Source organism: Crocodylus siamensis, chromosome 1 (genome assembly GCF_052110815.1).
Source record: "Crocodylus siamensis isolate JL-2025a chromosome 1, ASM5211081v1, whole genome shotgun sequence".
NCBI classification, from domain to species: Eukaryota; Metazoa; Chordata; order Crocodylia; family Crocodylidae; genus Crocodylus; species Crocodylus siamensis.
In genome coordinates, this window is record NC_143395.1 from 66,771,354 (window position 1) to 66,795,802 (window position 24,449).

The window sequence follows — 24,449 nt, forward strand, 5'->3', positions numbered from 1 at the left end:
GCAGTTTTTGTATCTATAGCCATCCCTGTTAATATCACTTCTTTTTCACAGCCCTGAAGACTGTTTTTAGTCTTAGCTAAAAACCTTAACTCAGGTGTAGTAACATTGACTCAAGTGTAGAAATGATTGATAGTTGTGTTGGATGCACTGGCAAGATGCTCAAGCAGGGTAAATCTTGTTTTATGAATCTAAATAAGAAATGTACATTTAACTATAGTGGCTACAGGGCTAATAAACAGTATCTTTGAAATACTTGTTTTTGCTTAATTTGTTGTATTCTTTACTTAATATGTAATGTAGAAAATTAGTTCACACTCCAATAAAGTTATATTCATTTTTGTTTTGACCTTATAGTGAATAATAGAGCCCTAGGCCCCTCATGTATTAGTAAAGCTTCTAGTTTCTTTTTACCTGGATAAAAATGTGTTGTGTTTATATGCCATATTGCACCACACCATCTGCACCCCTCTTCCCTTCCACACCTTTTCAAAATCCTAAATCTGCCCAATGTCCTGAATATAGTTTTTCCTCCTCTATTGGAAGAATCTGTTGTTTTTTTTTCATTTACAAAAATATTATGTGTGCTATGATTTCATAGATTCCCTAGTTTTATAGTAATGATATTGGGATAGAGTCAGCTTTGAAAAGCTATGAACAACTTCTAACTATGTCACCTCTTGATAGGTATCGCTGGGCTTTTATTCCAGAAGCATCAGATGATTCAGGTTTGGAGGTGCGAAGACAGGGAACACATCAAAGGGAATTTAAACCATATGTGGTACGTCTAGCAAAACTGCTGCGGAAAAAAGCAAAGGTATGTAATTTTCCCCATTTTTCATTATGTTGTAAAGTTACATGTGCAGTGAATAGCACTTTTCAATGGAGAATCAAAAGGATGCTAGATCCTCATATAGAAGTGAGTCTCAGATCAACATAATGTAAAATAAATGTACTTTGTTTACTGGCTATGGGGTATCTAACTATACTGTTGTCACGTACAATACTTTCCAAATTCTAAATATATTTCATATAAAAAATCTCTACATAGATGATAACATGATATATCTACATTAAAGAAGACAGAGGTATCTTTTCCCATTAGATTCTTACAAATATTTAGAAGACAAAAAGTTAAATGATTTGTGTATTAGCAGATATAAAAAATTATTTCACAGCAGAGATGAGTAGAATGAACATATTAACCACTGGTACTTGGACTACTAAAGCTGGATTATAGAATGGGCAAGGAACAGGCTCAGAACAGCAGTTCTGAAAAGCAAGAGTTGAGGAAATGAGCAAGATGGCTGAATGTTTGTTCTGATACTGTGTGGAGTGGGAGTAGAGCTGAGAAAGAGAGGAATTCTCATAGATGGAGGAAGGCAGGTACTACCAGTAAAAGGGGGAAATTTGGTAGGGACTTCTTTCATCTCCCATTAAGGCCCTTCCAGTGAGTTTCTTTCAGCTAACATTTATCCAATGCAAGCAACAATAAATGCTAGAGAACTGCACATGTAGTTAAATCTGGAATAGGGAATGAAGGACTGAACAGAGTACCAGCCAGCTTTTTCCACAGCTGCCAAAACCCTACCTTTATTTTAAGAAGCTCCCCTTACTGCCACGGAGTGGGAAGAAGTCAGCGGTGATGTCTACATGTGTTTTACTGCACAGTAAGGCTTCACTGTCTACACATGCACGGTAATTGGGCAGTGTAGACTAATTTACAGTGTCATCAGATAGTGCCATCAGACACTGGTACTATCCAATGGTGGAGTTAAATTCCTGTGCTTAAATGCACGTGTAGATGGTGACATCAGGATTAGTTTACTGTTGCTCAAACTGTGCCAGAGTTTATTCAGTTGTATTAACTGCATGTGTAGACATGCCCAGCCAGTATTTTCTAGTACTGGGGCTTGAACTGAGGGGAGCAGTAGAGGCTCAGGTGGAATAGTGGCTGGGCAGGGCAAGGAAAGAAGGGACACAAGGTACTTAAAACTTGCACAGGGAAACCAACTTTGAGATTGTTCTGGGTCTTCATTTTCATATTGTTGGTGACAGTGTCTTCTGACTTATTGTACTTAACCACTCTATGAAAAAAAGTTTCCACTGAGTTATCTCTTTTGGAGTGGAAAATATCTTGAATATAGTTATCTGCTATGTAAAAATGTTCAAGGGTGACATGACGATATATACCTACTGCTGAAACAAGCACAACTACAGAATTTTGCACAGTATATTTGGAGCCTGTCCAGATTCTTGTTTGTCTTTCAGAAGCCAGGAGTAAGGACCCTATGTGCTCTTTTTCCAACCATGCAAGAGTTAATGGGTGTGCTGATAAAATGCTATTCAGGAATAGTGTACATTATTATCTGAGTTGTTAAATGCTGCACATTCCTCACTTGGAGTTTAAAGATACAGTATTTTACATCACTCGTGTGTCCTACACATTCCAAAATAGATTGTTCATGTACTTTTAACAATATTTTCTGCTGGTAAAAACATACATGAAGATGCACACTTGTTAAACTTGCAGCTTCTATAGTGTGCTTCAAGAGCTTGCAAAGCTTCCACAAATATCTGGAACCCTCTAGTCAAGGCAGCAACTAATACTAGCTCTCAGGTCATTATGCCTTTGTGGTTGCAATGGAAGAACACTAATGAAGACAGCCCTGTGTTTCTTATGAAGAAGAAAATTTAGCAGCAGGAAGCCTTGTTTGATCTTAGCTTTGTTTCAATTTGATCGATAGTCAGATTTCAGCATTTCTGTCAGCTGTAGGAAATAAATTCTGCACTGTGACAATAAACAAATAAAATGGAAATACTTTCTATACTAGCCTTCTCCAACCACTGCTAATTCCATAGTCACCACCCCTCTCCCCCCCAACGCTATGATACCAGATTTGGGCTCTTTGAAACATAACATTTTTTTGCTAACTCATAACACCCAAATTGCCAGCTGCAAGGCCTTCATGGCTAAGTATTGTTTTGATTCACAAAGCATAGTCTGAAAGTTCTCCTCTTTCCTTCCACAGGACAAACAGGAGGACTTTAAGATGATGATTTTGGAGGGATTGGAGATGGTCAAGCATCAGGTGAGGGAGGCCTTTGATGCTTGAGTTGTATAACAAAAATTGGTTTTTCACCATCAGATGCTCACAGTCTTATGTGGTATCTGTACTGTAATGAAGGAGGCAAAAGGTAATGAAGATTTCCTAAGGACAAAAATAAGTCTATTTTGATGAAGGCAGAGAAGAATAGTGATAAGTGCCTCTCTTTTGTAGGTGGTGATTGAGAAGAAGTATGTTGTTTTAAACCAGCTTATCTAAGTACATAAGAGGTTACAAATAGTTCATTCATTTCTGAAAGAAATATAGCCCAATGCCATCATAGAATTTAAACAACAAAATTACTTCTACCACACAACATAAATCAAAATACATACCCAATATTCTAGTCTCTGTGCCAAATTATTTTTCATTTTCCTATCTAAGAAATGAGTGAGGTGTGTGTTTCTTCACCTTGCAGTCTAAGCAATAGAAATGGTATGGGGTAGATTAGCATTTCATTGAACACTTCCATGGAGACTAGTGGCATTTGCAGTGGTGCATGTTGGTTGAGCTCTTCCACCAGCTAAATCTTTTGCATTTTTTGCTTATGTGCAGAATTTTAGAATGTACATAACTGTTCACCATGAGGCAATATCATGAAAATCAAACATTGAAAACTCTCTCTTCTATGAATGTCATGCCTTTTCCACAATGGTGGGAAAGAAAATTTTATAGATATATATATAATAAACATAAGTTTATACTCTATTTCTCCAGGTGCTCTGCTTGAGGCAAAGCTAGTTTTGATTTGGGCAACACGTCATTTAAAAAAAAATAAAATAAGTTCCAGTTATTGCTTGCAAAATGGCCAGGTACATCTAGTTTGTGGTAGAAACTGCCACAAAATCTGGACTTTTGTACTGGTTCACTGAAAGTAGTGCAGCCATAGGCTCTCAAGTGTTGGTGTTGTCTTGGTATTTCTTAAGTTTAGATATAATGTTGTTGATACTATCATCCAGAAAGGGAACTGATGGTTAAAGGCTACACTATACAGTACAGGATATCAGTGCTTAGATTTTGGTAACACTATAGCAAACTCCAAAGTAGGGATTAATAAATACAGTAGGACCTGGATTTATCATGTAGGTAAAGGTGCTTCACCCATCTTTTGCTTCGTTGCCTCACCCATAAGCTGGAGCACAACCATAATCCCATGTAGCTGATTGGAGAAGCCAGCGCCCTTTCAAATAAAACCTGTAGCAAACAGCACTGTTCCATGGTCCCGCACTGGCATTTGCTGCAGCTATGGATATTCCTGGATACATTGCAGACCCTCTTCTTCTTTGCAGGGGAGGAACCTAGACCTGTGAAGAACCCAAGTTCCAGTGTACATTCTCTCACACCCTTTAAACAAATTGTTTAGGACTGCTGCCTTAAGTGCGGGGGTTCCAGAAATTTCTCCCTTCAAATTCTGTAAGAAATGCAAGGTGGAGAGCATATAACTGTTATTTATTTATGTTTATTAATATTGCTAATAGGAGGCAAAGCTGTGACTATAACTGGTCTTTAGTAGCTGACTTATTGAATCTCCAGGATACAACGGTTCCAAAGAAGAAAAGATAGCATTTAATATGTTTTGTTGGTAGCAACGCACTGAAATTATTTAATAGGCAGCCCTGTCTTTTCTCTCTGCACAAAGTATTTTGTTGTTGGATTTTGTTCTGTGCTACTTAATACTTCCTATATTTACAGAAAAACCCCGAGGAAGACAGCTCAGGGAAAACATTAAGTTGGGAACCAGGCCATTTGCTATTAACCATATACACAGTCCGCAGCATCGAACAACTTCTGCCTTTCTTCAATGTACTCAGCCAGGTTTTTAATAGCAAAGTCACAAGCAAGTGTGTTGGACACTCAGGGAGCCCTGTACTTTACCCAAACTCTTTTCCCAATAAGGACATAAAAATGGAAAACCAGAAGACATTCTCTAGCAAAGCAAGGCAAAAAATAGAAGAGATGGTTGAGAAGGATTTTCTGGAAGGAGTCATAAAAACATGAGCTCTAACTGGCACTATTCATCTTAAATGTAATGTAATTGTTTAAATGAAACACTGTACCTTTTCAAGTTGTATAGTATTCTTTTCTTACTTCATATGTAACAAATACTTCATGTTGTATTTAATTTAAATATTTGTAAATAAGAAAAGAATTCTGGATGTGGCCTGAATCAAGTTTAAATATTGTTGGCTCATATTGATTATGGTGCCTCTATTTACAGTACACTTGTTTAATTGTCTTGAGTTCTGTCTTAAAAAAAGCCCTGTGAAATACAAGTTGCACATTTTTTAACTTGTTTCCAGTTTATCTTTGTGTTCTCCATTTCTCTAACCCATTGAAGCTTATAGACATTCTTTTCCTCAGAAGTCAGTAAGTTCACAATCTGGAAAATTCCTCTGGGTACTGGACCATTAAATCATGGAGGTGCTTTGACCTCGCGTGAGTACTCTGAATTGCAGGTAAGTATTAGCCAATCAGAGTATTATCCTTCAATTTAATGCATAGATGACTGGGTTAATGCATAAAATGCATGCCAGCCCACTATTCACTAGTGGAGGTTATTCAGTATTTTTGTTGTTACCACAGCTGTGAACCATGTTAGAAGTGATAATGAAACTCAAGGAAACTGATTCATTAAAGCTGCAATTTTAAAAGTAAGCCCCAGAGATGACATCACACTGATATAAGAAAGTCTCAGCTAAGGAATATTTTCCTCTTCCAGTAGAGGGAAATCATAGAATCATACAAAATTGTGGTTGGAAGGGACATCACAAGGTCATCTAGTCCAACCACCAGCTCAAAGCAGGACTGTTACCAACTAGATAATCTCAGCCAAAACTTGGTCTAGCCGGGTCTTTAAAAACTTCCAAGGATGAAGATTACACAACCTCTGGGTAACCTGTTCCACTGTTTTACTACCCTCCTACTGTGATTTTTTTTCCCTAATATCTAACCTAAATTTCCCTTGCTTCAACTTGAAACCATTGCTCCTTGTTCTGTCATCTGCCACCACTGAGAACAGTCTAGCTCCAGCCTCTCTTGAACCCGCTTTCAGGTAGTTGACAACTGCTATTAAATCCCCTGTCTCCTCTTCTCTAGACTAAATAAGCCCAGTTCCCTCAATCTTTCCTTACAAGTCATGTCTCCCAGCCCCCTCACCAATTTTGTTGCCCTCTGCTGGAGACTCTCCTATTTGTTCACAGACTTTCTGTGGGGGAGAGGAGGGGTGAAAAACTGAACACAGTACTCCGGATGTGACCTCACCAGTGCTGAATAGAGGGAAATGATCACTTCCCTTGATCTGGTGGCAATGCTCCTACTGATGCAGCCCAGTATGCCACTCACCTTTTTTTGCAACAAATGCACACTGTTGGCTCATATTTAGTTTATTGTCTACTGTAACCCCCAGGTCCTTTTCTGCATGGGATTCTTCCCTCCTAAGTGCAGGACTTTGCACTTGTCCTTAATGAACCTTGTGACATTCCTTTTGGCCCAGTCCTCCAATATAAATCATTCTAAATCCTGCCACTATCCTCCAGCATATCTACTACTCCCCACACCTTGATGTCATCTGCAAACTTGCAGAGGGTGCACTCTATACCATTTTCCAGGTAGTTGAAGACATTGAACAAAACCAATCCCCGAACCAATCTCCACTTGATACTGGCTGCCGCCTAGACATTGAGCCTGTCCCGCACTGAGAGGGGCTATGCAGCACCCTCCGGTTCATGACAGATCTGGATTTATGGGATGAGGAAGGCATGAGACGTATATGATTGATTATAAAAAGAGATTTTATTGACTTACGTCCCTTAAGGATGGTGACTGGAACGCAGGAGTTAAAAGTTACACTTTGTTCTTGGTAGCGGCTTGGCAGCTCGCAAGCTAATTTACTCAGTATGGGTACGGGGGTGGTTGTTATGCCTGGGGAGCGTCACCGGGAGACGACGGGTGATCGGCCCGGGGGGTGACTGCAAGTCCGGCTCGAGTTACTGATGAATGGCGATCTCCCTGAACAAAGAACAAGGGATAGTTTTTATAACTTTTCTTATCTAGTTTTACTCTGTTAGCCAATCATGACTACAAACAACTTCTCCTTTGTCTGCTCAGGTTTCAAACGCAGGCTTTTCCCTCCTGTCAGCCCAGTTGTCAGGACCCGGGGGTTTCTTTTCATTTGTGTGGTACTGAGCCTGCTTGGTCACAAGAGGACCAGCGTGGCACATTACAGCTACTTTGGGACCGCACTATTAGTTACATTTTAGTTACTCTTTAGTATCTATCTTTGACATCTATGTTGTCATGGTATCTAATTCAAGGTTAGTTTCTCACGAGTGGGGGGGGCGCCTCGAGTGATCTGGATGGGGCACAGGCAAGGGTGTGCATACAGCACTGTTGCCAACTTGTACTTGACAAAGCCATTGATTACTATTTTCTGTGCCTGATGCTCCAGCCAGTTTTCTATCCACCGTACAGTCCATTCCCCCAGCCCACACTTCCTTAGATTGCCTATAAGAACGTTGTGAGAGACCATATCAAAAACCTTGCTAAAATCAAGGTATGCCACATCCCCTGGTCTCCCCACATCCACAGATCCAGTCACCTCATCACAGAAGACAATCAGGTTGGTCAGGCATGACTTGTCCTTGGTGAATCCATGCTGACTGTTCCTAATCACCTTTTTCTTCCCCAAGTACTTAGAAATGGATTCCTTGATGATCTGCTCCATGATTTTTCCAAGGAGTAAGGTGAGGCTGACTGATTTGTAATTTGCCAGATCTTCCTTTTTCCTGTTCTTAAATATGGGCTCCATGTTTGCCTTTTTCCAGTCACCTGGAACCTCTCCTGCTACCCATGAATTTTCAAAGATGATGGCTATTGGCTCTGCAATTCCATCATTACCCATGGGTGCATCCTTTTGGCCCCCAGGGATTTGTATATGTCCAGCTTTTCTAAATAGTCCCTAACCTGTTCTTTCACCACTGTTGGCTGCTCATCTCCACCCCTAACTGTGCTGCCAGGTGCAGCAGTCTGGGAACTGACCTTGCCTGTGAATAATGAGGCAAAGAACACATTGAGCACTTCAGCCTTTTTGCATCCTCTGTCACAAGATTGCCTCCTCCATTCAGTAGGGGACCCACACTTTCCAGATCCTCCTCTTGCTAATGATAGCTGGAAATTTAAAAGCAGCAGATGTTGTACAGAATTTACTTTTCACAAGACTGAATTCTCACCACCTCATCCTATTGAGGCATAAATGTGAGAATTTCACAAAGGAGGACAACAAATGGAACAAGGAATTAATTTACTTCCTCTGTCATTTCAGTATCAGTAGCGTCATCAATTTCCAGGTTTAAAGAGTGAAATGATATTATGGCGGGTAAGACGGAAATTGGGATCTAAAACTTAAAGCTGTTTTAATACCTTATCTTTGCATCAAGCCATCCCATAATGCCACACCTAAAAGCTACCAGGTTCCTAAAATTTTACACCCTACCACTGGCTGCATAATAACTTACAAATAACACAAGGTCCAAAATAGAAGATTTGGTTAGTAGCAGAATCCTGGCAAAATAATCCCTTAGGTGACAGCAAGACTTTTTGTACAATTGAAATGCTCAAGAAATAGAGCAAATCAAGCAAAGAGATAGAACAGCTACAAATCAAACCAAGGAACATAAATCTTAGTATCATGCCATTACATATTACAACTAACAGGAAGTTTGGACAGGCTGAGAAAACACCTTAGAGACAGGGTGGAGATGAAGAAAGAGTTTACATTGGTATAATCAGCAAAGGTAACACATGAAGCAAACCTTTAACTGGATGTTACGGTAAAGGAATACCCCTGAAAGAATGAGGCGTAAACATCTTCCAGTACAAGTTATATTCATGTCATTGGGTATGTTTGCATCACAAGACTGACTTGCGAAATACAAATAGTCTATTACTTTCCCTCCTGTTACCTTTTTCCAGGGCACCATAAGAGTACAAGTACTCTGGGACATGTCTGTCCTTTGCTGATCCCATTGTGATTTATATCTGTGTACAAATCCAGAGTCACCTCTTTGTAAGATACTAAATTCATTTTTATCCTTTATGTCATTGTATTCAACTATTGAACACAGTATGTAAACTTCAGACTTTGTGCTTTTTGAGAACTCCAGACTATTTACTTTTAAGTTTTGTGTAGTGACAAGTAAATATTTTCAATGAGCTTGGAGAAATTTTCTCTGGGTTATACATATTGTCTCCTGGAAAAGAGTGGCTCTGTATTATGCATCCAGGCATTTATTCTGAGACTTCTGTGCAGACTCTTACAAACTAAGAGCCTTCTCATACCATCCTGTTGTAGAGCATAAAAATACTGGAATTAGAGAAGTGGTGAAACACCATAGGCCACTGAATACTTGGTATTAGGAGGGCAGCATTCTGTTCCCCAGTATAAAGCATATTATTTAACTTGTGTCTCCCCATCTATAAACTAAGCATATTTGCCTCTTTTTCAGCAGTTTGCAAGAAGAACTAAACAATTTCTCTTACTGAAGTATATGGTACCAAATGGTTTGTTTTCCCATTGCACAAAAATATGAAATACTGCATTTTTTAAATAAATTGACTGCATTTAAGTTTTATAGACTTAATTGAGCAAAATGCTTAAATACATTATTGAACTAGGGCTTAAATTGTGGGGGCTGCTGTATTTATACTGAGTGGTCATAATCTGCTACCTTTGGAGGACGGCTTGTTTTAGTAGCATGAAAGAAGGCTTTACAGAACTAACTAAGCATGAAGAAGTTTTTACAGTATTGTATAGCAATATTATAGATATGGGAATAGGAATGAGCAAAGTCGCATACAGATGGCCAGGACCACGAGGTCCCTTGAAGGGTGCCATGAAGTGTGAGCAGATAAGGCAGGCTCAGGCTTGTCCCCTATCTGGAAGAATCCTGACCCCCCTACTGCTCAGCCCATGATGGAAGGTAAGTGCTGCAAGAAATAAATTAGTTTTTTAAATTGAGTACCACTCAATTCACAAAAGTGATGGAAGGTGCCTTGAATCCAGTGATGGGTGCCTTAAGTACAGAAAGGTTTAGAACTGCTGGCCTAGATTCTGAATAACAGGATCCATGATTTTACACAATAAGATAAAAACCTTAACCAGCTTAAAATAAATGTAACGGAAGTATTTCCGTAACACATTCATCACTCTACCATAAAAGTATTAGTTTCTCATATTAATGAAAGAGCTTTGTTAACAGTTGAAACCTAGGCACAGAGCTGTCATGTCAATGTGTTTTTAACATGGAAAATACATTCTGTGATTCTCAGTTGCATGAGACATGAAGTTTGTGTTGGATCAAGCTTTTACTACGGAGGTTTATATCTCAGGACAGTTGGCTGATGAAGTGAGATTAAGTAGTTAACTGAAAATTTGGTCCTGCTTGCTTTAGAAGAGCAGAGGGGGGTTTACCCTGAAGCAGTAACAGTTGAATGGCTAGTGCTGTGTATTGCTGCAAGCAAGCAATGTTCTCAACATGCTTCATGAGGTAGAAGAAGCAATCAGACTTCCACAGACAGAAAAATCTCATTTTAATATTACAACACTGCAACACTAATAATCTCTTCTCTAGAAAAAACTTCTTTCGCACAGAACTAATGTGCAGGAAAGCAGCTTTGTTAGATAAAGTAACTAGAAAGAGAAAAATGGCTACTCGCTTCCAGTTCTTTTTGTACTTCAATAGAAGTAAAAAGTTAAAATAAGGCTAAGAAAAACAATTTGCTTGGCAGCAGGAGAATCCAGTAGAGAGAATTCCAAAGAGGTAGGACATCATATGGAAGAATATTCCAATCAATCTTCATTATTTTATAATTAAAATGGTTTTACAGGGAGGAGAAAGCAAAAAAGCAAAAAAAAAGAAAAATCTATGTAGTCAAGTGATGTAGTACTACTTCAGCTGCCTCCTTCAGGACACAGGCTGGGGTGGTTCTCCTGCTCCACCAGCTAGTTGGTAAACAGCCAGGCTCACTTCATGTGCAAGAGCATCTGCATTCTCCTACGGACAATTAAAAAGAGTATTTACACTGTGCTGTAAGTATTACACATTTAATCTAGACTCTGTCTAGTACTGGCAGTTTGGAGTCCATTCTTTTTTACATGAATGAAGTACTAAAGGCACCACATTTCAGCCTTTCTATTTTTTTAGCCACATTTACCCAGAGAAAAGATGGGCAATTCCAAATTACTAAGAAAACTGCCATCATTTGGTCTGAAAAAATTCACATGCAAGTCTAGTTTCTTGCACCCTTACTACTTATTACAGCAAGTCAGTTGTTGTAGGGATTTAGCAGGTTTGATTTATGTTGTCATGGAGGACAAGACCAAGGTTTATTTCAAATATGCCACTATGCAGTCAGGTGAGAACATTCAGTCATTGATGGCTTGATCCTAAATAAAACCATAGTGGCCTTGTCAAAGCTATAGGTGTAGAGATGATTTTCTTACTAACATTACATGAAGTAACTTCCCAAGTACTTTTAACCTACTGTAAAGCAAGTGGTCAACACCAAGCCAGCACTTGATGAACTAGTGTTAAAACCACTATGGAAATATTTAAAGGAAAAAGGTGCTAACTCACCTACACTCCTTCTTGTCACATATTACTAACTCTGTCACCAATATAAATACACTTCTCCCATCGTACTGGGCCTGACACAGTTCTCAGAGAACTGCAGTGCTTGAACAAAAGATTTGCTGTATGTAGAAATGGTTTCTGCTCTGACCTGTGTGTCTGCTTCAGCATACACTCTAACCACATCTTCAGTTCCAGACGGGCGGACAAAAGCTCGTGATAATCTATACTTCTTTACAAGGTCATCAATTTTTTCTTGTAGTCCTGGGGGTGAGACTGCACGTCTTTCAGCGTCTGCTGTGTCAATAACTCGTCTATCTGCGACCTGTGGTAAGGGGATAACATACCAATGTGAGCCTTGATGTGAAATTCTAATTTGTGACATTAGTACATCAGTTATCCAAGTTCCAGGAAGTGGAGGTCCATCCTCCACTTCCAAACCTGTCCTCAATACACCCTAGCCAACTAACAGTATTTATACTGTACTGTCATACAAGTCTCATTTCCAGGCAGAGGGAAAGACTTCTTCATAGGGTGACTATATGTCCCTGGATTTCAGAGGCTGTATCAACATCCCAACCATTGGAGAAAATTGAAGTAAAAGTCTGAGATTGGCATGACCCCAACCCACATATGCCTGGCTCCTGACTCAGTAGCCAGACTTGTGCAGGCAGGTTTGTGTCAATCCAGGACTTCCGGTTCAACTTTCTCCAGGGAACCCAGTCAATGGGCTGCTCTGCTCACTGGTTCAGACTCTGCTGGGCTGCAAGTAGAGTTACCTGTACAGTAAAATTGGTGTGGAGGGGAGGGGAGGGGAGGGGAGGAAGAGGAGGAGCTGCCCCACTCCAGGAAGCAGCTGCTGGAGTGGTTGGGCAGGCTGCCCCCTGGCATCCCCCATCCCAGATTTCCCTCAAATTATTATGGTCACCCTACTTCTATGGAGAGGATGAAGCCTCTTCAGCCAACAATGCTGAAGTATCACTAACCTTAACTTTGAGCTGCCGGTTTGGAAGGTCTGTGTAGATAGCATCCCACTCTTGCACTGTAAGACCTTTCAGAGCCAAGATTGCTTCAATCACTAACATGTCTGATATAGCATCACCAACTGTCTAGGCATGTGAAGAAAACAAAGAACTCAGTGACAGTGAGAAAATCCAGGGTATTTTGTTGAACTGCTGAACATCAAAGAATGAAAAATAAACATACAACCCCAAAACCTAGAGAGTAATTAAAATGTAGGCTTAGTGATTCACTGTCACAAATGTGCTCTATTACTACTTTTTATCGTAAGTAACAGCCAGAAGAGCACCCAGTATGCTTTGCCAGAATGTTAGCAGCCTCCTTGCAGTAGAACCCCAATACCCGTCACGTAAGAGGCTACACTCAACAAAAACAGGTTTCAGTTCCCTCCCCACCCTGGCTATGGCAGCAGGGTTCCACTGAAAGGATAATTGGGACTTGGATCTCTAAAGAGGAGGCATTAACTCCAGTTGAGCAAGATACTCATGCTCCATCCCATTCAGACCTTACCCTCTGGCCTAAGACTACCAACACTGATTCACATGATGATCTAGGTACAAGGACTAGTGCATTCCATTTCCTCCCCTCATCAAGGCTAGTGAATTTAGCCAAATGAAAATTACTTTTGGCTGAATTTGAGCAAGCTAGTAACACAGGTGAATGAAACACAAGATTCAACATCCCATTATCTGTCTCCCAAGCCCTCCAAACCTCTTCCTTTTTCCTAGTTTCAAGCTAGGAAGGACATGTACAAAGGCAAAATATTTCCATTTTGTCATCTGAAAATCCTGACATCATTCAAAATGCAACAGTTACAAATACGTCTCCTTTCTGGTGTAAGCCTGGGAAAATGGCATGTAAAGGATAATGTTGTGTCACCATTGCTGCCTGCTCAGCAAAAGGTTTAAAATAGGCCATCCATTTTCCAGTTTTGCAACCATGGGCTGCCTTCTTGTTCAAGACAATCTATAAACTCCAACCTACAACTTAGCAGGTGCTTGACACAAGACTGCTGTTATCCCCTTCACAATCTTCATCTCCAAGTTTTACCTGATTAATCAAGTCAATGGTGTTTTCAAACATCTTTGCAGCTTCCCTTTTTTTATTATCTTTTCCCTCTTTTGCCAAATGTCTTATTTTCTCTTCAGCGGCTTTGCTAAATAAGACCTGGAATAAGAGATACAGTGATAAGATATGTAAAATGATTGACAGGACATCTCAAGAACAATCAGGCATTGCAACAGTAGAGGGAGAACAACGATCTCCTGTTATGCTGTCTAAACCAAGTAAATATTTATGAGTTTCATTTCCATGACCTCTCATATTTATAACATTCAAGAGTTAGTGGCAACAAGAAAAAGGAGGGCATGGAAGGAAGCTACCTCCTCTCAAGCTAAGTTGGTAGTTATGTTTTCATACAGGTTAACATCTTATGATGATCCATGCTGGAGTACTCACTGTGCCATGCCCATTTGCTTCAAAGTAAACACCAATGTCAAACTCCTGGGCCTTGTGATGCAAGTGCTTAACTCCTGTTTTGACACAATGAACAGGTACCTGCAAGCCATGGACACGCAGAAAGCATACACAGAGTATTTTATTCATTTGTCCTTCATTAAAGTGTGATCCTATTCCACCCTGCTTGAGGACCTGAAAAAATTGTTCATGCTGTTTTTTATGATTTAGTCTTAAAATTAGCTGACAGCACATTACAGAAATAGATGTGTTCCTGGATTTTCAGGTGACCCTAATATGACTTGTTTCCTTTTGCTGGCTATGAGCAATATCCCACCTCCCAGATCTGTGCCTGATCCACTGAATACACCAGAACTTTGCTGTTCAGAAAAAGATTAAGATTCACTATTGAACAGGATGTTACAGAGTGGTAGCCCAATGTTTTGCCAAAAAGTTCTGTTCAGGAAGGAAACAAAAGACTGAGTATCTGGACAGCTTCCCCAACAAGTGACTAAACTAAAATCAGAACCATAAATATTCCTTTTTAGCCACAAAGGCCTTTGCTATTCCCCTTTGCTGCTGCAGTATATTGAGCTTTCAATGAAGCACTGTTTTGCAGAACTCTAGGCTCCCAACCAACCTACATAGATGTACAATAACACTGTTTTCATTTTATGAAGGAAAGGGACTTACTGCTTGCAAGCATGTATCAAGCAATCTGTTGTAACTGCTTCTTGTATTCACTTCTATTCCTCAACAAATGCTAAACCATGGTATCTTAACAATGGAGGTCATCTACTCTGGCTTAAATTTCCACTTACCACAGGAAGGGAACAGATATGCAGAATAGAGTAGATTCAGCTGGACCTCAGTAAGTCCCACCAACTTTAAAACAATATAAAATGTTCATACCCTAAATATGGTCAGAACTGTCACAGGATTTCTGTTCTCACTTGCAATTCTTCCTTTTTAAAAAAAAGCCAAGAAATTGGCTTGACCTGACATTTTCTTGTACTTCACTTGTTACTACAACTTTAAGAGTCAGTGATACTTACACGTTTACCTGATGTCCACCATGTAAAAGTACAGAGCAATTATGGAGGATATAGTGAGAAAAGATTACTAGGTACCTTCATAGTTTCTTCAAGATAACGTGTAGAATTCCCATTTGCATATGCTGTTTGCACCACTCCCATCACTAATTCTTGTCCTACCTGGGCAAACCAAAAATAAAATTCTTATGGCCAGACAAGTAAGTTCTCGCAAAATCACAGAACAGATGAGAAAGCTAAAGCAAGCTTTAAGTTGGGAAGAAGAAAGAAATGCTTGCTGTTATGGAAGTTTTTCTACATAGATTATTCTCTCCCTTTCCAGAGCATTTCCACATTTGGGAGTCAGAAGATGATACTGACTCAGAAGATGTAGGGCTTTTGGACAGTTTACTTCACCTTTATGAATCTGGTAGGGGCCAGCTGTAATTGCAAGCGCTTGTCACTAGATAATATTTCTGTGGTACTGGGAAAAATGAGTTGACAGCTCAGCTCAGCTTGAAGAAACAGAAACTAATTGGTTTCCATCACAGCAGGGCAGTCTCAGAGACACGAAAGGCAGGGTTGGGATTCCAAAAAAGCTGCTCTTTCTACCTCAGGTAGATAGACTTTCAAATAGTTACACCGACAGACCCAGAGTACAATGTTCAATGGGAATACTAGAAAGCTTGGTGAACACAGCTTCAGACACATTAAATGGCCTGAGTTTCTGCAGAGGGAGTTGCAGGGTAGACATGCAGAGTTCATTGGAAAGGGAAATGTAAGATTGGGCCCTAAAATTTAACTTTAGTCAAACCAATGCTACGGGGGTTGGAAGCTCCGCTGATTACCAACCAAGGCATTCACTTTTTCAATTCCTAGCAAATGCTTCCAGGTCAAGATATCAGTGCCATGTTTTCTAGTTTCCAATTTAAAGCCAGCCCCTTTGTCTTGTAGCAAAAGGAAGAAATTTAATTTTTACATCAACCGATGCAGAGGTCATCTTTGTTTAAACTTGCTTTCATCTTTATGCAGATTTAGTAAATACTTGCATGTACTAAATCAAGTATTTACTAGATTTAGTAAATGCTTGCCACGCACATGCATGTACAAACACATGCGCGCGCACCTCTCCCCCCCCCACTGGGAGAGATATAGATTTGATGATCTGGCAAATCAAAACAACATAATTTTCTTTACAGGTGAAAGTTACCTTGACAAGACTTTCTTTAAGGAAAATGCTGATTAATGTTGCTATTTTATCTCCATCAATAAGATGAAAATGACCAGCAGCATCAGTATAGTAATAGACAATTCTGTCTGCATCTCCATCAAATGAGCAGCATCTTTCATTAGGTTTCATTTCTAGTCCTAATGCAAACATGGTTACAAATGTATATATTAGATGTTGAATGGGATGCAAAGCCTTAATTAATCCTAATTTCTGTGTATTTAAAGTCTTGAGGAGATTAGTTCTATAAAGACATATTAAAACAGTGATTCTCAGCCTGCGTGCTATGGCATTCTGGGTGCCTTCAGATCCTTTCACAAGTGCTGCAGGGTGCTATACAGTATTAGCACCATTTGGTGTGCAAACTTGATGCACTAGCTAAATCCAGAGATTTGAAATAGAAATCCACAATGTCAAAAGCAGTTTGCTCTGTTGAGGTCTTTCTGAGTTCTTTGCAACAGCACAAATTGCTCTGTTGTTCTTCTGTAGTCAAAAAAAAAAAATGAAAAGTAAGAGCTGGCATTTTTATGGGTGCCCCAAGTCTAAAAAAGTTGAGAACCACTGCATCAAACCATGAAAAAGTAACTAGTCTCAGAGACACATTACCAAAGCAGGAAGTTGCTTATTCTACAGAATACCATTCTGAAGTCTTCCAGTACAGGAAGCTACTCTGATGGCAATAGTGAAGAAAAGTTTGTGTTAATTTCAAACTGAACAACAAAGTGAAACTTTGGCCTTATAAAGATTTACAGTCTCCTTAAAGTTGCTAAGTTACTAACAACATATGGTGTGTGATTTGATCGCTACTCCTAATGGTCAGGTTGCAGTACATCATTGGTAATGCACATCAATTACAGCACCAAAAATAAAATCCTGTCTTATTAAATGCCCGCTTCCTCAAAACATGCTTAGTCACCAGAGTGTACTTGCAAAGCTGCATAATCTATTGATACAAGTCAAAGACATCTAATTCTCCCTCAGCGATTCACAGAAGTGAGCTAATGTCTGCAAAAATGAGAAAAATAAGCCCTGCCTATGAGTGGAAGTCCAAAAGCAGAAAAAACTAGGAAGCAGCTAGATGACTTCGGCCAGAGCCACACTGCACTAGAAACAACCTCTCTCTCATCATGTCTGATTTAAAAAACTGACCTGAACAAACACACAGTGCAGGTCCAAGGAGGTGATCCTCCCCCTCTATGCGGCACTGGTCAGGCCGCAGCTGGAGTATTGCATCCAGTTCTGGGCGCCACACTTCAAGGAGGGATGTGGACAGCATGGAGAGGGTCCAGAGGAGAGCCACTCGCATGATCAGGGGGCAGCAGGGCAGGCCCTATGAGGAGAGGCTACGGGACCTGAACCTGTTCAGCCTCCAAAAGAGAAGGCTGAGGGGGGATCAGCAGGCATTGGGGGAGTCACTGTTCCCCCGAGCACCGCCAGGAGTGACCAGGAATAACAGTCACAAGCTGGCAGAGGGTAGGTTTAGGTTAGCTATCAGAAGGAGCTACTTCACAGTCAGGGTGGCTAGGGTCTGGAACCAGCTTCCAAGAGAAGTGGTACAGGCTCCTACCCTGGGGGTGTTTAAGAAGAGGTTAGATGAACATCTTGCTGGGGTCATTTGACCCCAGTACTCTTTTCTGCCATGGCAGGGAGTCGGACTAGATGATCTGCTCAGGTCCCTTCTGACCCTAGAAACTATGAAACAGTACTGCATTTGTATTCATGGATCTTCATGTGTTTCACTTCCAAATACAACCCCCCTCTACCTGAAGAGTTTAACTCACCAGCATTTGCTCACAGAGCTTATATTATTACATATACAAGCACACAAAGCAGAAGCACCAACATGGCCTTGATACATCACTATCTAAAGGATGGATGGATCTTTTCTTTCTAATGTCTTCCTTCTTTTCTCCTTGAGGCCTACTTGAGCCCTGTTCTTACTTCTCCCTGCTTCTGCCTTGCCCCACCCCAAGCATGTCCCATGTCCTTTCCTTTACACATGGATCTCTCCTAATATATCAAACACGTGAAACCTTTGACCATTAATTCCACCAACAATGCTGTTATGTAAGCCCTTAGATACAGTGTTTTCTATAACATTCCCCATGCTACTGACTAGATGGCTTTATCCCGATCATCTTTTGAAAGCCCACAGAAAGACTCTACCAACTATCCAGTTCTGGTGTTCTCAACATGCATCCAGACAACTAAAAAATAATGAAAATAATTTGCTTTGTTTGCAGCTTTAGGCAGTTACTATTTTAGGGCTCAAACTAGGTTGCAAGACAAATGTACTTCGTTCATGCTATAAATTGTTAAACTAGCAATGTAATAAAAAGCTCACAAAGCAATCTCACCTATTTCTAGGAAAGTCATGCACTACTGTGTTTTCACATCAAGTCCTAGGTTGTCAAAGATATGGCTGAGGAAGCTGCTTCACCCTCTGCAATACAGACTGTTATGGCTGACTACATACCCAGGGGAGGTTTCTGATGAACTTTCACAAAGTCTGCGCCACACATATGATTGAGTTTCTCTTTGCTTCCATCATTGTATATGTGAATTGACAGTTGCCGTGGAAGGTTATGTTCCATTTCTTTTAGTTTCAGGGCTCCTATGCCATTTGCACAGTCTACCTTCAGACACCTTTGACCCTCTCCAGAGTTGAAAGCCTTCAGATATAAGAGGAAAAGAAGATGGCAGAAACACAAATTATATTCTGGATAATAAACTGAACTTCCTGCATATTCCCTGCAAAAAGACAAGCAGGTTTGTTCTAAGCGCTCCAGTTTTGGACAAGTAAACAAAAGATATCCAGGTTGTACATTTAAATTAATCTAAGTAAGAATCACTTTGGGAGAAATCTAACTGCCTTTACCTGTTTGGTCAGCTCTACAAAAGCTTTGGATAGTTTGTTATAATAACCTTCCAGGGTTGCCTTTCCATAGCGCCCTTGAGTGTTTTGACAGCAAACCATATAATGCAGCTGTGGTGTTGTTAGCAGGCCATAATCTGACAGAGAATAAGTCACAATATTCAAGCAATAAAATAGAAAATCCATTCCTCTTAAGAGACAAACAGTATTTACTACTATATATTACACAAAAATACCCTGTAAGAAACCCATCTAAAACTTTCTTTATGTAGAAAAGAATCCACTTACGTTAAAGTGACACACTTGTCCCAAACAAAAACCACTATAAGCAGAAATAGAAATGGCATCTGGGCTACAACAATGGGTCTATACCAGAGTCTCACAGTCACGTAAGAGTTTCAAATATAAAACATAAATTCATAGACTAACATACCATGATATTGGCCTCGTAGAGCAGAGATGCCATCTATCACCGATTGTGAAAGTTTCTCACTGCTAGGCCTGAAAAACAGTAAATGATAGTCAGCATCATGTTATAAACTACTATGCATACTAATCATGTTATAAAATACTGTGCATAAATACCAGCACAGGCTCTGCTTCTATAAGAATTTCTACAGGTGGAGGATTTCACCCTTTTAACAAATCTCACTGAAGGGTCATCCCTCCCTACGACATGGAAGGAGTGACTTAGATATTGTGCAGCCAGAATAGCATTATGAATACCAATGGACTCAGTAATGTTTACTGATGTCAAAAGGAGTCCTTCAGTTGTCTTCAATGGGCATTAGGTTAGGTCTAAAAACCACATTTGTGAGTATGGACATTTTTTTCAGTGTTTTAGTAACCTTGAAATGAAAAACTCAGAAAAAGTGTTTGAAGAATCTTGAGTTCTGAGCATAGAAGTTCCAGCAAAAATAAGTGCCCAGAAATGGAATTTTAGAAGTTTGATAAAAGCAGTGTATGGCTACAGCATTTTACAATTACCTGGTGTCTCTCCCAATAAACACTGAGGCCTGTTGGTGCAGGCTTACTGCTTCTTTCTGGCAAATCTCAGCCAGCACTCTCTGTACTTCCTGCTCTTCTGCATTTGCTAGGTGCGTAGCATACTCCTCCCAGGAAGGGTTCAACATTTCTCCAAGAGGATCCACCAACTTGACACCATTATCTTCCTTAGAAGAAAATAAATGCACAATGTTGAAGAAGAAAAGTGCAATAAAATGTCTTTAAAGATGACAGGTGACTGACAGTTACATGGCTTTATTTACATCTTTCATTTATCTTTCATACAGGTTTAATTTAGTTTCCAAACAAAACTACATCAAGCCCAAATAAGTAGTATAATCAGAATATTAATCATCCATTTTTTCTGGCACCTTTATAAAATGTTCAATTGCTATCAAAGTGATACACTTAGTGACTCCTTAACCTGGCTAAGCTGCAAGGGCTCCAATACCATGCTTATAATTTTTTTAAAGCAGATATTGACAGGATTTGGTGCCCCCAGGGTTCCTCCAGGATGCTCCCAGTCTTCACAAGGCCCTGCTCTGTTGTACCAGTTCTTCTTCCAGATTGAAAGGGGAAAAGATACACTACGTACACAAGCAGCACAAGAGTTTGTGTAGTGAAGTAATGTGAAGTATACAAGTAGCCCCACTTGCTTCAGTGGGACTAATCATGTTTAAATTAAGCGTATGTTTGCAGAATCTGAGTGGAACTGCAACCTATCCCAATCAGATGCAGAAGTTTGTTTCTCGTTCAGCTGACTTTCCTTTTTAAATCAAGCTTGTCCTCAGAAACATTTATGCTTACTTCAGGATTGTGAGATGCTGTCACCATGACTCCAATAGTAGATTTGGTCTGCTTGGATCTCAGCACTGACAGCAAGCCCATTCGATACATGACGTGATTGAGCTGTTCCGCCTTGGTACGAAAGCCAGCAGTTCCATACTGAAGTGAGAGTCCAGCAGGTTTCGGGTGTAATGCAGAGCACTTTCCAACGGCCTCAAAATCCATTTCTACAAAAAGGAAACAGGCCAGACCTTAGGAGCAGCAGCTAAAGCACCAGCACAAATTTTGCGTATTACAGGTGATTCCTAGGCCTACCATTACCTTGAGCTGATGGGTCAAAAGTGAGCAGTGAAAATGGCTTGTGGGGTGGGAGACATGACTTATGAGAAGCAGCTGAGAGAACTGGGTTTATTTAGTCTGCAGAAGAGAAGACTGAGGGGGTATTTTATAGCAGACTTTAACTACCAGAAGGGGGTGTTCCAAAGAAGATGGAGATGGACTGTTCTCGTTGGTGGCAGATGACAGAACAAGGAGCAATGATCTCAAGTTGTAGCAAGGGAGGTTTAAGTTGGATATTAGAAAAACTTTGGCACTGGGAGGGTAGTGAAGCACTGGAACAGGTTACCCATAAAGGTGGTGGTGGAATCACCATCCCTGGAGGTTTTAAAGACCTGGCTAGACAAAGCTTTTGTTGGAATGATCTAGTTGGGGCTGGTCCTGCTCTGAGCAGGGGGTTGGACTAGATGACCTCCTGAGGTCCCCTCTGCCCTCATGTTCTATGATTCTATTAATTCCTAGAGATAACAGAGGCAGAAACAAATGAAACTGAACGTGCAGCATTTGTATGGGAAAGTTGCACTTTATAGCCAAATTTGCTTCCTTGAGGAAGGATTTTTCAATAGCAGCTCAAAGCCTTGAGCATTCCCCCTGTTGTGGGGCATCTAATTTGGGTTCAGGCAGGTGGGTGCAAAGCACCTGGGTGTTTTTCCCGCTTGTTGCTGAACTGTGGGACTCTCTGAAGAGGTCAGACAGAGCTCTGATAGAGATGAGCTGTGGTAGCCCGGGGGGGGGGGCAGAGCTCTGACCCCTTGAATTTGAGACTCATGCTACAGCGGGTAGCACCCCCTGCCAACACACCCAGGCGAGCGCTGCCGGGCGACCCCTGGGGCAGCACAGGCGGGGAGGAAGGAGGGCCCCCGGAGCTTCCAGCCGTTCCCCGGCAGCAGGCAGCAGGCGCCATCGCCCCCGGTCCCGCCCCTGCCCGCGCCCTCCAGTACCAGCCGACGTGGCCGCCGCCGCCGCCGCCGCCTTAACGAACACCTTCCTTCCGGGGTCCGCCCCTTCCCGCCTCAGCCAATCACAGCGCGCCTTCCCCCCCTCCCCCCGGTCAGGATGTCTGCTCTTCTGTGACGTCACTTTTGTGGCTGCTTCCAGGTCGGGCTGAGGCGGGAGATGGGGCCGGGATCGCTCTCGGCACCGCAGAGGGCAATCGTCGTGGAAGGGGTGGCGCAAGGGTTGCTTTTTGCCGCTGGGGAGGCCTCTCAGCCGCTTGATTTGGAAAGCCAAAACAATCTGAGGACGCTTCCCTGAGCTCTTGGGGTGTTCTGAACACCTGGAATTGGCAAGTGTGTTGAACAGCCTTGGCTCTATCTTCTCTGAGGACAGTGGAAAAACTAGCTTAGCTGGGAGCTCAGAGCTGATCCCATCCCCTCTCCCCCACTGCTGCCTGTGCTGGGTGTGGTTCAATGTGGCCAGCCTATCATGATTCAGACACGACAAGAAATCTAGTCACCAAGCAGAGCACAAGCCCCAGATTTATTGTGGGCTCTCACAGGTTGTGCTCGCATAGGCTTCACTATCTTGAATCCTGAGCCTGTTAGTTGTGGCTGTGTTTGCATAAGTGTGAGTTTTCTTATTCATGTATATGTAAGCCTACTGTTTCCAGAGGCCAAATAAAGCCTTGAAGAGTTAAAATAAAGCCTTGAAGAGCTATTGCTGTTACAGGGTTGTAGCACGTTGTACAACAGGGTTGTAGTCGTGCTGGTCTAAGGACATAGGCAGGCAAGGTTCTTTGAGTAGATGTGATATATTTTATTAGACTAGTTGAGTAGCTGGAAAAAAGATCTTGGCAAGCTTTCAGGTGCAGTCACCCTTCTTCATGCATAGGGAGTCTGCTGTTCTAAGACTCCAAGGAAGTGCCATTGCTGTTACAGTGTGCACACTTGCTGTCTAACAGTGCCATCTAGTGACTATCTTGGCTCATTCAGCAACTCTGAAGTTGTAGTGTTTAGCCTTGTGGTTCTCAGCCTGTTTGCCATAGTGGGCCTCACTTGCAACTCTCAACGTTACATGGACCGTACCCATGCTTACTTCCTATATATCCATTTAACACAGGTGGGCAGAATGCAGAGCAGGGGCTGGATGCGGCCCTCCAGGCCATTCTATGGGGCCCAAGGGGCCCCTAAAAATTTTAGAAAATTAATATTTTTCTGTTCCGGGCTGCCTGTCATGTGTCCCTTGATGGCTTGCCAAAACTCATTAAGTGGCCCTACACCCAAAATAATTGCCTGCCCCTGATTTAACAGGATATCATATGGGCCTCAGCAGCATGCTGATTGGGCTGCATGTGGCCCCGTGGGCTGTGGCTTAAGAACCAGTACTTTGGGTATTCACAGAGCACGGAGCACACAAATTGCTGGTGTATTTAATGTTCTGACAACAGCCTTTAGTAGATAGCGTCCTTCTTAAACTCATCATGCTTACTGAACCTCCCCTTGCAATCATTTCCTTGGTTTTGCCCAAACTCAGGTCAGTTAAAAAAAACAAACTCTTGGGTGTTGCAGTTCAGTGGATTGCAAATATGTATTTTTCCTGCTAAGTTTAACAAAAAAAACAAAGTTTAAACTTGGGTAATTCAAAACTTTAAATATTCCAAGGAAGGTCCATTTCAGTGACAGAATGTTTGTATTACATTAGCAGTAGCATTCAAAAAAATCACGTGGTGCCACATGATAATCTGTTACATACACAGTACTTAACTAAGGACCAGGGTTTAACTAAATGTGAATCTATTTCAGGGCTCCTCAAATAACACCCAGAGTTCAAATTAAGGCCAAACCCCCTCATAAGAGATGAGAGCCCCCCTTTCCCTCCCTGCCCCCCCAAAGTAAGATTTGAGAATCATAAAATGGTATTAGCACCACTGTCCAGCAGATAGTGCCTAGGGATCGTTAAAGTACAATTAACCCTTACATGGAACATGAAATACGAACACAGACAACTCAGTGTCCTAAAATCAAAGTCTAACTTTATTAGTAC

At 41.1% G+C, this 24,449-nt stretch overlaps 2 protein-coding genes across 16 annotated transcripts in view; one reads left to right on the top strand and one right to left on the bottom strand.

Annotated features, from left to right (window-relative positions):
* DOP1A (DOP1 leucine zipper like protein A) overlaps nt 1-5,393 on the top strand; it is a 118,267-nt gene extending 112,874 nt beyond the window's left edge. For 8 of the 12 annotated variants that reach the window (XM_090035572.1, XM_090035595.1, XM_090035586.1 and 5 more), the window contains 3 exons: nt 685-814; nt 3,030-3,089; nt 4,797-5,393. In XM_090035572.1, coding sequence (XP_089891698.1) covers nt 685-814; nt 3,030-3,089; nt 4,797-5,102 — 496 coding nt within the window. In that variant the 3' untranslated portion in view covers nt 5,103-5,393. The remainder of the gene's footprint in view (nt 1-684; nt 815-3,029; nt 3,090-4,796) is intronic. The other 4 variants (XM_090035619.1, XM_090035638.1, XM_090035659.1 and 1 more) reach the window with 1 other exon arrangement.
* Nucleotides 5,394-10,674: 5,281 nt separating this feature from the next.
* PGM3 (phosphoglucomutase 3) lies at nt 10,675-22,473 on the bottom strand. Of its 4 annotated transcripts, none has more exons than XM_090035692.1 (13): nt 22,409-22,473; nt 21,153-21,358; nt 20,328-20,512; nt 19,774-19,841; nt 19,344-19,477; nt 18,942-19,137; nt 16,448-16,605; nt 15,337-15,420; nt 14,210-14,401; nt 13,802-13,918; nt 12,718-12,840; nt 11,883-12,056; nt 10,675-11,155 (listed from the first exon to the last, which is right to left on the bottom strand). In XM_090035692.1, exons 2-13 carry the CDS (start codon nt 21,354-21,356, stop codon nt 11,066-11,068), a joined length of 1,725 nt encoding a protein of 574 aa, XP_089891818.1. In that variant the 5' UTR covers nt 21,357-21,358; nt 22,409-22,473; the 3' UTR covers nt 10,675-11,065. The 4 variants fall into 4 exon arrangements, 3 of the variants coding, with proteins under 3 accessions (XP_089891818.1, XP_089891809.1, XP_089891828.1); XM_090035683.1 differs by lacking the exon at nt 22,409-22,473 and adding an exon at nt 22,269-22,376; XM_090035702.1 differs by lacking the exon at nt 22,409-22,473 and adding an exon at nt 21,453-22,185.
* Nucleotides 22,474-24,449: the final 1,976 nt, after the last annotated feature.